The sequence below is a fragment of the Myxine glutinosa genome, chromosome 7, assembly GCF_964187855.1.
Source record: "Myxine glutinosa chromosome 7, kmMyxGlut1.1, whole genome shotgun sequence".
Classification (NCBI taxonomy): Eukaryota; Metazoa; Chordata; class Myxini; order Myxiniformes; family Myxinidae; genus Myxine; species Myxine glutinosa.
Window position 1 is genome coordinate 147,674,871 of NC_136267.1, and position 16,885 is coordinate 147,691,755.

Sequence of the window (16,885 nt, forward strand, 5' to 3'; positions counted from 1 at the left end):
GACGGACAGACTGACAGATGGAGGGACGGCGTGCAAACCCAAAGTCCCCTCTGGTGTACACCGGTTGGGGCCTAATAAAGATATGGTCATGATGGTGTCATCGGTGCCTTCGTTATGATGTCATAATTCATCAAGTATAACTCTTCATCCGATCAGTATGAATTTTTCTCTCTGCAACTGTTGGTCCAATGGTCACGAAATTTTCACCATAGGAGCGCCTCCTCCAGTACAATATTTTATTGATAATTATGGCATCATGGGTCACGTGGTAAAGGCGCCATCTTGGAAAAACCGAAAAACGTTGCACCTCTATATCTCCGAAACCGCTCCATGGAAAAAATGAAGCGTGGCTCATTGTAAAGAACTCCACATGGGGAATAAGTATTGTTAACGATGACGTCATTTGTGCCTTAATCATGACGTCATAATTCCACAGGGACAACACTTAGTCTGATCTGTTTGAAATTTCTTGAGCGTAATCTACGCAACAATTGTATTAGAGAAAATATAAATGTATGATGTCATCGCTCACATGGTGTGGCAGCCATATTGGATCAAAGAAAAAAAACCTTTGAAAACAGAAGAGTTGGTTCGCAACAAGTTGACTGCGCAGGGTAAGTATACCATCTAGTTAATTAGAGTTTAAAAAACACATTAGCCCATGCTAATTTGAGAAATAAGGACATGGGCGGGGTCTACGAACAGCAAATTTGATTGGTCGTGATGACGTAACATGCCGTAATATTTGTGCAAGAACTGCTAAACAGAAGGGTTTTGAAAGTGCCAAAACGTGTTTGTGTTCTACAGTGTTCAAGTATATAACAGCCCTGGTGTTGGGCTAGCGGCTAGGGTGCCAGCTTAGGATCCAAGGATCCTGGGTTCGAATCCCGGTCGATCGCTGAATTAACGCCAGGGGGGTTGACTCAGCCTGTCATCCTTCCGAGGTCGGCTAATTGAGTACCAGTTCACTGGTAATTCCCTGTGTGTCGTAAAAAGGCGACAAACAGGGTTGGCGGCAGGAAGGGCATCCGGCCGTAAAACATTGCTTCAAAAAGCGGACCAAAAAACAACAACAACCACGGTCCCCGAAAAAGGCCAACCCCCGCTTTGCGGGGAAAAATGGCCTCTAAACAGTGATTTTAGTGTTCAAGTATATAATTTAATTGAAATAAAATAAAGATTTTAACGGTTGTAGAAACAAATTCCGGAAGTTTACCACCGTTGATGCAGCATCTATTACACCACCTAATTTAACATGTTACATTATTTCTTGGAGCCTGCTATTTTTGTCCTATATACCATCCTTAAAAACAGTAAGTGTCCTGTTTGGAATGATTTTCAATTTTGTTTGACTGCCAGACAAGTATAAGTAAAATTACATTACTCGTTTGCGCATGCGCAATCGGGATGAATTCAGAGCCCAAGTACTGCTAAACTCTCGGTTCTTAATCCAATTCATATTCCGATTTGTGTTCAAAATATAACATTCAAATTAAATGAAGTTGTTCCTTGATCATAAACTGACGTTTGTCGATGCACAGACAGACAAACATAAGTGAACCAATTGCTTAACCCCACTTACCGCTTCGCATATACAGGGTAATGATTGGAGATATGTGCAAAATTCAAGTTATGACTGTACTTAAATGAGATACGTACATCATATACACAAAGAATTAAGTTAAGCACCCCCCCCGTTTTTTTACAACCTCGCACATTACAAGTTTGTTGTCGTCAAAACAGTGTAATATACCCATGATATTGCTATATTTTCTGGAGAAGTGATATTATGGTCACATAAAAACATAACAATCATGCTGTTTTCAATATTGTATTCTGAATAATTTAAGGTGAAATTTTTTGGGAATTTTAGGCATATTTTCACCTCAATTTAAGTATGGAGCTATAGGTCCATCACGGACAGTGTGGATGACGTTTATGTTTTCTAACGTACAGTCATTGTTCTGAGAAGACCTCTAGCGATCTTTGCGTCAATAACGTGTGTAGGACCCACGTGATCGGATCACTGACTCAACCCTACGTCTCATAGACCCTGTAAGCCGTCGTATGCGTTGCTGTGGCAGGTTGTTCCATACCAATCATTATTTGATCTCACATACCTTAGAATATATGCCAATGTATACATATACACAAAGAATATATATTAGGGGGTGCTTAACTTAATTCTTTGTGTAGGGGTGCTTAACTTAATTCTTTGTGTATATATACCATTTGACCTTTTATGACTTCATGTGATGATTACAAATCATATCCAAAGTATAGAACGACCTGTGTAACTGCACAATGCAAGTTCAATACAAATAGGAATTTCTCAGCAACCAAATGCACAGGTAGATAGACGCATATTTGTAAAGTGATTAGTATGCTAAGACTTCCCAGTGGAGAAGTCTGACTTATGAATGTCATCTGAGAATTTGTGCCATGGATAGACTGCACAATAGTGTGGGCAAACAAGAACCCATTTGGAACGTAAAAATAAATTCAGTAAAAACAAATAAGGAAGCGAGGCAGAAAACCACGAACATAAAGATTTGTTGATGAGAAAAAAAATAGTGTTGTAAATAAGACAAGAAAGGCAAAAGTGTCTTCACACACTTACACTTAAAAAAAATTCAAACAGTACTCAGGAGAGCGCATACCTCTGCCAAGCTGAACAGTTTATGTTTTGTATCCTATTGATAGGCCGGATCTGGATTCGGACCTGAACCAAAATCTAATCGGCTTGTTCTTGTCACCTAACCAACTCATCCACCAAGTTTAGTCATAACTCGTCCATAACGTTTTTAAATATCATGTTATATATCGCTTTTCGCCCAATCTCTCAATGGTGAAGAATCACTTCAAAATTAAATAATTCTCGTATCCGAATCCATATTCAGATCTTCACCAAAATCGAATCGATTCCGTCTTGTCACACACCCAACCTGTCCACCAGGTTTCGTCCAAATGCATCCACAACTTTTTGAGATATCTTGTTCACAGGCAAACAGACAGGCAGGGGTGAAAACAACCTTCATCCACCTTCTGTGGCAGAGGTAACGAGAACAATGTGACTGTGTCGCTAATATGCCTCCGCATAGTCCCACAGCGGGTAGATGCCATCACTCTGCATATGTATGGGTAGTGGATCACGCTTGTGAAGTTTCGTATTGATCGGATAAGGTTCGTTTTTCTATCCAAGATGGCTGCCAAACCACGTGACCAGCGACATCATCATTTTCAAACTATATGCAACAGTGCTGTTAGATTATATTTGTAAAATTTCGCATCATTAGGGTTAGCGGTTTCAGAGATATAATAATATTTTTATTTTATTTTATTTTTTTGTTTTTTTGTATACAAGATCAAGGCTCGTGAAAGAGCTAACATTAATCACATAAAAAGTCAAACCGACACACAAAACACAAAAAATAAGGGGAGCGGCAGACAAGATTGGGAGAGAGGGGGAAGGATACAAACACAACATTTGAGAGCAGGGACAACGGGAGAAATGTGAGAGGGGGAGGGCTTTGGGGGAGGTGGGAGAGGTATAAAACATGTGGACACTGCAAGGACTTCCAGGAAAGAAGTTGGAATTTCGAAAAAATGTATCTGGGGTGAATTAGCGGGGGTAGAAAAGATCAAGGTTTTGGATGGGGGAAGATAAGAGATGGTGGTGAACAGCTGTTTTAAAGACCTGGAGGGAGGAGTGGGATTGAAGGGAGTGGGGGAGTTTGTTCCAGAGGTGGAGAAAAGGGGAATGAAAGAGTGAAGGTGAGCAGAGAGCCTAGATTTTGGCAGTTTAACCATAAGAGGGTTGCAGGCAGATCTTGTGCGACCTGAAGGAATATTGGGGGGACAGAGCACAGAGAGAGCTGGGGGAGCAAGGCCGGAGAGGAGTCGGTAGAGGTCAGAAAGACCACCAATATTTTCCTTCAATCCAATATGGCTGCCAAACCATGTGACCTATGATGTCATAAATTTAATATTTAAATACAAATGGGTCATAGATCATGAATGTGCATGCAATTTCAAATTTTTAGGATAAGGAATTCGATTAACACATTTTTGGCTGGTATCCCACTTCACCTATGATGTAATGATTATCATGCTTTTGTTCCCCATTGGGAGTACTTAACAATGTGCCAAGTTTCAAATTTTTCCATTCCGTGGTTTCTGAGAAATATATTTTTAATTAATTACTTTTAATCCAAGTTGGCTGCCATACCACGTGACCTATGACGTCACAATTATCATAAAAACCTTCTGCATGGGTGTCACTCGTACCCTGAAGGTTTCGTCTCAATTGCACATATGGTTGCTGAGAAAAACGAGGTTTAGCCCATACGGACGGACGGACGGACGGACAACCCGAAAACATAATGCCTCCGGCGACTTTGTCAGCGGAGGCATAAAAATCATCAACAACAGCAATGTGTTAAATGATAAATTATGAGAAAACACACCAGTTCATAAATAATACACGTTTTACAAGCGTGTTTTACGATAAAACTTCTTGCAATCAAAATTACCAGCTTGGGCTCCTTGAACACCTGGCTGTCAATCATATCCCATGCCGCAAGCCCCAAAGAGAGCATCCTCAACAGCAGCAACAGGTCAGTGCTGTCCTGCGCATGAGCAAGCCATTCATAGATACATATCAGGACCGGGAAATGTAAAATCATGATCCGGAATCCTCCATAAACATCGTCACAGGCTGAAAGCATCAAATACATCTGCAATAAAACACAAAAGTATTACTCAGCAAAACGTGAATGTGAGGCAGGTATAGACCCACTCTAGGGAGGCTCTCCTGGCTGGCCAACTCCTGGAGGATCTTCATGGTGCTCACGGCCAACGTGCTCACAGCAAACGGGTCGCATAGAATTGTGGCCAGGTCTCTGTACACACATGAACATCGTGCACATTTGCGACCAGTATCTTATCAATATAAAACAAGTATCTCAATTGGAGAATCAAGCAACTGTAGACAGGTAGAACAATGGATAGAAAGGAAAAGAACGTCAGAGCCAGAAAAAGAGGGTTCTCAATATTGTGATGTGTTCTCTCAGAGGAACATTTGGTCTTTGAAGGTCATAGCTGACCACATATGAAGGTCATATGCACTAATAGTGGGGCAACTTAGCATAACAATTGTGCATTTTGTGAGGAAAGCACCAAATTTGGCACACTAGTAGACGATCATATTATGAAAAGATCTGGATATTGGGCCATCTCAGATTCAGAGATTTGATTTTTGCAAGATTTCGATTCGATTGGGATCGAAGAGAACACCTTCTTCGTTTTCTGTACAGTGAAGTTGCCAGCCCTGAATTCTCTGGCTACATCTGAGTGCTTCATTGGGAGTGCAACCATGTCCCTCAGGTGAACAGGGACCCACCTGGCATAGTGTGTGTGGTCTAAGGCATGGAACCATGGGGCCAGTTCCGTCAGGGCATCAAGGTACCAAGGTACATCGTGAATGAAGCCTGCCGCAGAGAACGCACGTGGACCAGTACCAACATCTCTAGTTCCAGCAGAGTTGGCCAGCACTGAAAGTTGGGAATGTCTTCTCCTCTCTGGTGACACCAGTCTTCGAACTCAGGCAGGTCTTCTGCATCATCAGCATACGTCATACAGTGGCGTTCATACGCACGGTGTTGCAGGATGTGCAGTGCCACTGCAGTGATTTGATGAGCTCTTCTTGTGCGGGTGACGTGGGCAGCTCGCAGGAAGGAATCGGCCGTCCCTGGCGTTGCAATCTCAGCTTGCAAATCTGCAAATCTTGCAAAAATCAAATCTCTGAATCTGAGATGGCCCAATATCCAGATCTTTTCATAATATGATAGTCTACTAGTGTGCCAAATTTGGTGCTTTCCTCCCAAAATGCGCAATTGTTATGCTATATTTAGCTTAGCTGCCGGACTATAACGTATATACGCTAACTTGGATTATTTTCGCATAAAATTAATTAATGTAAACATAGTCTTGACCAACAACAAAATATTCTTCGATTGATAAAGCAAACTCTTGCCGAGCTGCAGATTTCACGCAAACCCATGTTACTTGTACACGCGTACAAACATACCCAAGAACTTGCTCCTTCCCCCTCTTTATGCCGTCCAAAAATCCTTGCAGCTCCCGGGCCCGTTTGGCGTCCACAAACCTCTCCCGGATGCAGGCGTCCAGGCACCACGTGAACTGCAAATGCAAACCACAAAAACAGGAAAAACGCTCTCAACATTTCACTGGATGAGTCCAACAACATTAAAAAATGTGCTTTGGGCATGTTAACGAGTGCCTTGTATTTACAGAGAGGATTTTGGGAAAGATGAAGAGCTGATCAGAGAGGAGGAAGCTCACAGATTATAACGTGAGTCGGATCGCTCATCGAGCTCGTGATGCAGATTTTTGTATCGAGGTGGTTCGTGCGATAAATTGATTTTCAGGTATAACTTGTTGGGATTGTTCTTGTTGGCTGCATCCATTCATGATGGTGTGTTTGTCCACCCCTAGATTAGTTATTTTGTATTTAAAATCTTTTTCATGATGTGCCGTGCTCTATAGAGAGTGCTGGGGCTGCTGAAGCAGTTTCTTGGCTCGGGTTACAATCCTGGATGGGTCGCTACTTGGACACAGTAAGTCAGAGCAGGAATTTGGCAAGCGTGCCGGAGATGGCTCGCCTACTCGTCCCACAAAGGACACTGCGGGACCTTTAATGTGCACTAGCTAATGCTAGCAGATTGAACACTCTATTTAACCGACATCTGAGGGATAGCACACACATTGATCAATCATCCTGCAGGTGAAGCACTGGGATCACAGGTTATAGCTTGGCTGAGATCCAAACTCAGGCAAGACAGCTTCGAGGTGAGTGTCCGTAACTCTAGGCCATCTTGACAGCCCCACCTTAAAATACATATGCTGTAGTTCATTGATAAAAGTGTCTTAATATATTTGGGCTTCACACTGATTGACTTGTCACCTAGATAAAATACACCGTTGTATTTTCTCTGTATTGTTAAATGCTGTCTCATTAGTCCGTCCCCCGCATTGCGGGAGATGGGGTTTTGCGTGTGTGTGTGTGTGTGTGTGTGTGTGTGTGTGTGTGTGTGTGTGTGTGTGTGTGTGTGTGTGTGTGTGTGTGTGTGTGTGTGTGTGTGTGTGTCCGTCCGTCCAGGCCACAACTTTTTTTACCATTTGAGTTTTGTCATCAAATTTTCACCAAAACCTTATGATAATACGGAGAAGGCAAATTAATAATTTTGTCAAAAGGTCAACAGTCAGCATCACATGAAATCATCAATTTTCATCAAATTGACCTGAAATTTATATTTACCATTTGAGTGTTGTCATCAAATTCTCACCAAGGCTTTATTATGAGAATATGGAGGAGGCAAATTAATAATTTGGTCAAAACGTCAAGTCAGCATCACATAAAATCATCAATTTTCATCCAATTTAACTGAAATTTTAAGAATTTGCATATTGGGTCACTGAATTGGTTCACTAATCAAAAGCTAGAAACTGATTATTATGTATATATATAAATATATATATATATATATATATATATATATATATATTGTTGCGAATATGGAATTTGACCTCCATATCCGCTTGTAAATATTCCCCTATCTTCTCCGATACTCCCCAACTCTCCCCTTACCCCATTCCCTAGTCCCATTGTCTGTAAACAACACCCATTAGAGCCGATCTTCCCCTTCATTCCCCCATTAAATGTCGTGCCCAGGTCCCCCGCACCACACGTGGACAATTATAGGACATCTTGCTAGTTATTCTTAATCTATGTCAGTTAAGGACTTGTTTCCATTAATTATGACTCTTCGTTGCACCAGAATGTGATGATATGGCACCAGTAGGAGTTTAGGACCTTCCCATACCTCCCCGCATCTCTTCCCATCATCTCAAGCTCCAACAACAACCACAACAACAGCGGCTTTGCGTCCTCACTCCGGCTCGGTTGGCCGCCATTGAACATGTGCTCGACGGGGTTACCCAGAAGGGGGCTCCCTGTCGGCCCCTCGTCAAGGGCGGAGCCGGTAACCCCCGCACCCAATGAGAAGCCATGGGCCGATGCCATATGGGGCGGAGCTAACGAGCGAGGGCGTGACTCCCCGCCGGATATACGCGGCCCCGCGCCGGACGTGAGGTAGAGATGCGCCCCGAGCTTGGAAGGACAAGACGCCACCCTCCCGAGCGCTGAGCGACCTCCCCGGCATCTCCACCAAAGTCGCGACCCACGAGCGCTGAGCGACCTCCCCGGCATCTCCACCAAAGTCGCGACCCACGAGCGCTGAGCGACCTCCCCGCATCTGCTGGACACCACCGTACGTGATTCTGTCCCGGAGCCAGGTGCACCGGAGCGATCGCTACCCGCTTTCCTGGCCATCAAATCCCGTGTGAGTCAGCGTTGTCCCGTTTATCTGTGGTCTGTCTAGGGTTAATATAAGGTTGTGTCTAAGTGCCCACCTTCCTATGTTTCCCTCTTGTCCCTGTAATCTAACCTTTTCCGCCTTAATATAACCTCCTCCGGAGGTCTTGAGAACTGAACCCCTGGTGTCGTATTGTGTGATTGTAATCCAGCCGGGTGTCTTCTTTTTCTTATTGAGCCAGCATAGCGCGATTAGTCAACCCCGGGTGCAATCGGGGTAACTTGTACGGATACGGCGGCCATCCCGCTCGGCCCACCATACCATCAAAGTCGTATCTGTAACAATTGGTGTCGGGAGTGAGATTCGAGGCCCGACCAAATTTTGAAGGAAAAAAAAAAAAAAAAAAAACGAATAGAGGAAAAAAAAAAAAATTTGGTCAAAATTTGGAGCGGCCGAAATTTGTTTTGTTTTACGAAACTCGAATTTTGCAAGTCGCGCTATGGCGGATCAAGACGGCTGGGGTCCGGTAGGGGAGAGTGAAGCAGGGTCGGTCCAGGACCAAATTGAGGGACATGAGGGACATGAGGAGAGCGAAGCAGCGAGGGTAGCAAACGCACAAAATGGCGCCTCGCTGGTCACCGCGCCCGCGACCGTAGCAGCGCCGCCGATGGATTGGGGCCTATTTATGGAACAAATAAAGGCGCTCATGGTCCAGACAAGTGAAGACCTGAGGAATGACTTGGGAAACCAAATGGGGGTAATGAGGGACGAAGCGAGGGCTCGGAGTGAGCAATTGGGGGTAATGAGGGACGAAGCGAGGGCTCGGAGTGAGCAATTGGGGGTAATGAGGGACGAAGCGAGGGCTCGGAGTGAGCAATTGGGGGTAATGAGGGACGAAGCGAGGGGTACCGGTGAGAAGTTAGACAATAATTTTGAGGAGTTAGACAAGAAAATTGGGAAGTTAGACAATAATTTTGAGGAGTTAGACAAGAAAATTGGGAAGTTAGACAAAAATTTTGAGGGGTTAGACAATGGGATAAAAGAGGTGAGAAATGGGTTAGAGGGGGTAGAAAATAGAATGGCTGCCCAGGAGAATCAGATAGAGGGAGTGAAAACTGGGTTAACGGGGGTAGAAAACAGAATGGCCGCTCAAGAGAATCAAATGGAAGGGATGCAAAAAGGGTTAGAGGGGTTAGAAAACACCATGGAAGGCAAATTGAGGGACATGAGGGACCAAGCGGAAAGGGAAGTTAACCAAATGGGGCAGCAGATAGAGGGGGTCAGAATGGGGGTAGAAACCAAACTGGATGCTCACAGGGAGGAAATGGAGCAGATGAGGGTGGCATCTGGGCAGGAGATGCAAGTGATGGGAGAGCAGATCAGAGGAGGAGTGAGTGAGGAGGTCGGAGGAGTGCGCGAGGAGGTGAGGCACTGTAGGGAGCACATGGAGAAGGAGGTGAGAAAGGGGACTGTAAAGTTACAGGGGGGCATAGAGGTCCTGACGCAGGAGGTGGAACAGCTGACGGAGGGACAAAAAGAACTAACGGAGCAGGTTCAAAGGAACACTGCGGTATTAGGAGGGTTAAAAGTGACACAGAAAGAACTAAAAGACGACTTAATAGCGACAAAGAGGGAATGTCAGATGGTACGTGAGGGACTGACAACAAGGCTGGACGAGGTGATAGAGGTAATGGAGACGAAGGACCGACAGGTAAGGACGCACATGGAAACGGTCAAGGTAGCCTTGGAGGACGAGCTTGAGGAGACATACCAGGGAATAAAAGAAGTGAAGCACAAATTAGAAGAAGTGGAAGAAGGGATGAGCGAAATTAAGAAGCGACGGAGAGGGGATAAGAAAGAGATAAAAGAGGAGATAAAAGAATTGGTCCAAAGTCTGTGTTTGGATCGTGATGATGTGCTCATTAACCGGATGAGGGATTCGCAGGTGATGGAGGAGAAGCGAAGAGGAAGAGGACCCGGTGTAAGTGGTGACCAATATGGTCGTGCGTATGATGCGCCAGGGGATTTAAGGAGCTTGGGGGTCGAGATGGACCCGGGTGTTCGTGAGAGGCCGTTGGTGAAGTGTGCGACAGGTCTGGTGTGCGAAAAAGGAGGTGTGCGAGAAAATCCGACTCTGGGGTGTGTGAGGAAAAAGTGCGTGCCAAGGAGTGAGTGTGCTGGCGAGAGTGAGTCGGTCGTAGCGCGTGTGCGAGGGAGCACATGGAAGCGCGGTGTGGTGAGTGTTACAGAGGGTGTGACGGGAGAGTGTGCGCGAGAAAGGTGTGTGACGGACAGGTGCATGAGGAAAGAGTGCGCTGTCAGAAGTAAGGAAGAGTGTCCACCTGTGGGGAGTGTTACAGAGGGTGTGACGGGAGAGTGTGCGCAGGAGTGTGCGCGAGAAAGGTGTGTGACGGACAGGTGCATGGGGAAAGAGTGCGCTGTCAAGAGTAAGGGTGAGTGCTCTGTCAGGAATGGAGGTGAAAGTAGTGAGAGTGACATGGAGCGTGAGTTAGTTGTGACAGGTGAGCGAGGATGTACACCTGGGATGGAAGGATGCACACCTGGAATGGTAGAGCGTGAGTGGGAATGCACGCTGGAATTGGTAGTGAGGCACGTGGTTGGGTGTGCGAATGAGAGCACACCTGTGATTGTCACAGAGGAGGTGACAGAGGAGGGGGCGCGAAGAGGTGTTTTGGTGAGGTGTGCTACCAACGAATGTGTGCCAAAGTGTTCGGTGGTCAGGTGTGTGACCAAGGCTGTGAGTGGAATGGGTGTGCCTGGGTGTGTAAGGAACGGTACGAGGAGCATGGGCACAGCTGGATGTGTGAGCAAGGAACGGGCTGCGGAGTGTAAGCGTCCAGGTGAAGCATCGACCTTACACGGGTTAGAGGTTAGAGCGACTTTTAGCCGAAGCAGGCCCTCGGTGCGTGCCGGGCCTCGCTTTGAACGGCCGCGTCCAGGCTCCACTAGGCGGAGCTGGCAGCCCGATAGAAAGGGTCGTTATGGCGACCACGTTTTGTTGAGACGTGCCGGCAGGTCGAGATCGGGACATTGGATGGCTCCACGCCGAGGTGGTGTGTGGGATCTCGGCACGGGTAAGCCCCCGTCCCTGCACCGAGTGCCGGACGCATCCAGCCGCCGGCACAAAACAACCAGCATCCATTGCTTGGCTTTACGAAGCCGGGCTTTGGACAGGGATTGGCGCACCGAGAGGTATTAGTGAGTAGACGGGGTGATGAGGTTAGTGTTTTGGACCCCAAATTAGAGAAAAACAAAATTTGATGATTGGCAAAGGATTGGCAGTAGTGATTGGCAGATGATGGGCAGTGATTGGCAAATTTTTAATTTGTTGAAATTCGATGTGCAAAATTGGTAGTGAGAGACCCCCGATGTGGTGGGATGGCAAATCCACCATCCTTCCCATGGGGGGGCAAAGGAGCACTAGATTATGGGGTGTATGGCAGTGAAAACTAGCCCGGGTGGGTTAGGATATGGTGTGTAGGGATCTAGCGAAGATGACAGTAGGTGACGTTAAGTTTAGTTAGTGACTGATACCTGTAGTGGGGACGCAGGTAGATTAGTGTGGATGATAATGACGAGGGAGCGCAATGGTTTAAAGGGACGACTGGGCAGCGCAAGTTTCAGAAGGGAGTAGTTAGCTGAGATGATGCTGTGTGTGTGAGGATTGAACAAGTGTGATTGCACAGGTGTGCAACTGGACAGGTGTGTGGAGCAGTGTATGAGTAGTGAGTGTTGTGGATCAGCGCGAATGCGCTTGGGGAGAGAAGGGTGCAGGTGGCACCAGGTGTGAGAGCACAGGTGTGCAGGTACAGGTGTGTGGAGAGAGTTGGAGTGAGTGGTACGGAGTGGTGTGCATGGTGCGAAGGTGTGGATGGGGGAAGAGTGGACCCCTTTCACGAGCACCCGGGGCGGGTAGTGTAAGTGTTAGGTAGAGGGTGCAGGTAAATTGTGGTTGGATATTGGCATTTGTGGTGCGGTTGCAGAATGGTGTTGTGGATGGGTGCATTAGTGTTGTGGAAATGGCTGGGCGTGTAGCCTGTTAGTGTGTGTAGTTGGTTGAGCACTCCACCACTGTGAGGATGTCGGCCAGGTGAGGCCGCAGGTGGGCTCTGGGAGCCGGTAGAGTTGTGGATGGGGCCCGAGGATCCGGAGGATGGACCCGGGTAGCCCAGTGCCAGAGAGGGCACCGAGTGGGGAGAGTGCCAGAGGGCCTTCCCCAGGTAGTTAGGTTAGGGTAAGGAGCAGGTAAGCTCGGAGGCAACTGCAGTGGTGGAGGTGTGCAGGTGGGTAGACCCACTGGGAGAGGTACACGTCGCAGCCCAGAAATTGTACGAGGGCACCGGGAGATGAATCGGGGGAGTGAGACCCCAAATTGAAGAGCACCACAGTTTGGCCAATGGGAATTGGTTTTTAGAACCCATAGTGTAAGAGGGCCAATGGTTTGGCCGGAGAAAGCCCCCGGGTAGTGTAAAGTTGTTAAAGTCATTTAGGAGATAGTTAGGATTGATGAACCTGTCGCACCATACGCAGCCACTTGCCTGTGGTGATGATGATGACTCCACACCTGTGTTTTCTTTGTTTGTGTTGCAGAAATGAGAATTGCTGTTGGATTTGTGAGACGCATCACGACGTGGATGAGACATTGGGGTGATTCCATCTCTCCCTCCCTAGGAGGGACTGATGATGAATTGAAAATGGCAAATTTTGATGAGAGTTGAAAATGGCAAATTTGATTGGTTAGGAGGGAGAGAAGACGAATTTGGTATATGGGAGGAACGGGGAAGACAGTAGGGATGTTTGTGGATTTGTAAAGTAGATGTTTATGGGTAGTGTTGTGTTTTGTTGATACAGTAAGGGGTAAGGGAGGGGCCATGTAGGTTACCTGGTGGGGGGGGCGTACGGTAGGAACGTACCTGTCTCACCTGGTTCCCATGTGCCCCCAGTGTGCATCACCTTGCATTGCGTGCACTTTTGCGCCCTTACCACCTTGCTCACTTGTCTTGTTTTTGTCTCCCACCTCCGAGGATCTGGCTTTGGGGTAGAGAGAGAGGAGAGAGAGGTGCTGGCGACGCAGTTGTGGGCCTGCACTTTCGCTGCTTGCTGCCGGGATCGATACACCATATGGACCGCAATGTTTGTGGCCACCCACGATGGACCGCAGTTCGTTTGCGGCCAAGCACCACCCGGGGATGGACCTATGGGCCAACGTGGCACCTATGCCATACAGGTGAGCCACTTTTAAACACCACCAAGTGCACCACAAGAAGAGCAAGAGACACCTGCAGGGTTAGGGGTTGTTGAAGTTATTTTTATTCCAATGAACAATGGTGACTGCACCGATTGGTGGTGGGGTGGTGCTTTTGATGCGCGGGAAGGGTGCTCTGCACGTTATTAAAGGCCGTCGGCCACAGAGCACTCGTGGGTTGGTGTATCAATGTTGGCAAGCGCGCTCTCTCTATGCATAACATCTGCATGTGTTCCTCCAAAGACAGGTCCTGGATCGTAGTGTAAATATCAGCGTAGTCTTGTAAATAATGCTCCCTACCGGCTGTATGTTTAGTTTGAGGATTCTTTCCGGATTCGGTTATCCTGTGGGTGTGTTTCTGAGAGGAGAAGGGTGCAACGTCGCAGGGGGACATATTTACTCATTTGTGAATATCTATAAAACTGTCGCACTCAGGGTAGAGTTAATAGTAGAGGGAACTACATTGCGTGCCACACTAAAGTAGGTAAAAATTTATCGGGTCGGGACGCCCCGAGGGTAGAGAAGGGTGCAATGTTGCGAATATGGAATTTGACCTCCATATCCGCTTGTAAATATTCCCCTATCTTCTCCGATACTCCCCAACTCTCCCCTTACCCCATTCCCTAGTCCCATTGTCTGTAAACAACACCCATTAGAGCCGATCTTCCCCTTCATTCCCCCATTAAATGTCGTGCCCAGGTCCCCCGCACCACACGTGGACAATTATAGGACATCTTGCTAGTTATTCTTAATCTATGTCAGTTAAGGACTTGTTTCCATTAATTATGACTCTTCGTTGCACCAGAATGTGATGATATGGCACCAGTAGGAGTTTAGGACCTTCCCATACCTCCCCGCATCTCTTCCCATCATCTCAAGCTCCAACAACAACCACAACAACAGCGGCTTTGCGTCCTCACTCCGGCTCGGTTGGCCGCCATTGAACATGTGCTCGACGGGGTTACCCAGAAGGGGGCTCCCTGTCGGCCCCTCGTCAAGGGCGGAGCCGGTAACCCCCGCACCCAATGAGAAGCCATGGGCCGATGCCATATGGGGCGGAGCTAACGAGCGAGGGCGTGACTCCCCGCCGGATATACGCGGCCCCGCGCCGGACGTGAGGTAGAGATGCGCCCCGAGCTTGGAAGGACAAGACGCCACCCTCCCGAGCGCTGAGCGACCTCCCCGGCATCTCCACCAAAGTCGCGACCCACGAGCGCTGAGCGACCTCCCCAGCATCTCCACCAAAGTCGCGACCCACGAGCGCTGAGCGACCTCCCCGCATCTGCTGGACACCACCGTACGTGATTCTGTCCCGGAGCCAGGTGCACCGGAGCGATCGCTACCCGCTTTCCTGGCCATCAAATCCCGTGTGAGTCAGCGTTGTCCCGTTTATCTGTGGTCTGTCTAGGGTTAATATAAGGTTGTGTCTAAGTGCCCACCTTCCTATGTTTCCCTCTTGTCCCTGTAATCTAACCTTTTCCGCCTTAATATAACCTCCTCCGGAGGTCTTGAGAACTGAACCCCTGGTGTCGTATTGTGTGATTGTAATCCAGCCGGGTGTCTTCTTTTTCTTATTGAGCCAGCATAGCGCGATTAGTCAACCCCGGGTGCAATCGGGGTAACTTGTACGGATACGGCGGCCATCCCGCTCGGCCCACCATACCATCAAAGTCGTATCTGTAACAATATATATACAGTCATCCCTCGTTTATCGTGGGGGTTACGTTCCAGAACCCCCCGTGATAGGTGAAAATCCGCGAAGTAGAAACCATATATTAATTTTATTATTTTTATATATTTTAAGCCTTTAAAAACCCTCCCCATACTCTTATAAACCTTTCCCATGCTCTTATGAACCCTTTCTACACTCTTAAACACACTTTTGAGACCCATCCTTAGTCCTTATGTATTAGAAAAATATTTGTACGTGTATATATAGCTGTACAGTACATTGATGCAAGTTCTTTTATAATTGCAATTAATTAACAAACAAACATACACATATGATCATGGAACTACACAAGTACAGTACAACAAAGTATTTACATTGATGCAAATTGTGTTTTTGAAAGCAAAAGGCAATAAAAATTGACAAAAGTGCCTTTAATCAAACCTGAGGCCTAAGCATAAAGAGGTCTTCATGAGCTATTCAAAATAGAGATGATGATTAATTTTGAAAATTAATAAGAAATGCATTAGCTTCCTCTTGCATATGCAGCAGCTTCCTGATGGTTAATTTGTAGGAAGCAGTGGGGGGTGGAGAGGAGGTGAGGGTGGTTATTCCTGATCTGATGCAGTGATGAAGCAGATATCTCATCTGTATCAAAAGGTAATGACCGAAAAATCCCATCCTCCACAACCTCGGTCATTCATGTTACTCAGCGACTTAATTTAATTGCAGCTTTAGACAACATCATCGAAATCGTCATCATGATCATGTGTCTCGAAGTTGTAAACATAAGTTATTGTAAATTAGAGGTTACCCAAAGTATGATGACTCTTAAAACCAGATTGATCATTAAACTGCAGGACACAGTTTGGCATCAACCTTGCAAATTACTTAAAGTAGCGAAGAACCGTCCAAGAACCCTCCTTACTGATGGGTTAATTACCCCCAGAATCATGGACAAGTTAATTACCCCCAGAATACGGGACTTTCAAAATGCGCGATTCTTTGTCTACTCATTTATAATGCGTATTTTATTTCGATTTACTGTAATATTCTTTTAATATAGGTTTTAATTAATGTGTTATATTTTTATTTATATTATTATTAATTTTTTAGGCTAGAAAATGCTTATTTTACCGCAAAAATAATTAAAATCTAAAAAAATAAAAATACCTATAGGCCGCAGAATCCCGCGATATAATGAAAAATCCGATATATAATTTTACATATACTAGCGAGAAAAACCCGCGATGTACCGAAGCTGCGAAAAGTGAAGCGCGATATAGCGAGGGATGACAGTGTATATATATATATATCTATCTATATCTATATCTATCTATATCTATATATATATATATATATATATATATATATATATATATATATATATATATATATATATACATATATATATATATATATATCTATCTATCTATCTATCTATATATATATATATATATATATATATATATATATATATATATATATATATATATATATATATATATATATATATATATATATATATATATATATATATATATATATATATAT

General features: G+C 45.7%; 1 protein-coding gene across 4 annotated transcripts in view; it reads right to left on the bottom strand.

Annotated features, from left to right (window-relative positions):
- Positions 1-16,885, bottom strand: part of LOC137431730 (negative elongation factor B-like) — a 98,214-nt gene that overhangs the window by 18,168 nt on the left and 63,161 nt on the right. For all 4 annotated transcript variants that reach the window (XM_068123370.2, XM_068123369.2, XM_078782407.1 and 1 more), the window contains exons 7-9: positions 6,089-6,201; positions 4,799-4,901; positions 4,533-4,628 (exon numbers count right to left, since the gene is read on the bottom strand). In XM_068123370.2, coding sequence (XP_067979471.2) covers positions 4,533-4,628; positions 4,799-4,901; positions 6,089-6,201 — 312 coding nt within the window. The remainder of the gene's footprint in view (positions 1-4,532; positions 4,629-4,798; positions 4,902-6,088; positions 6,202-16,885) is intronic.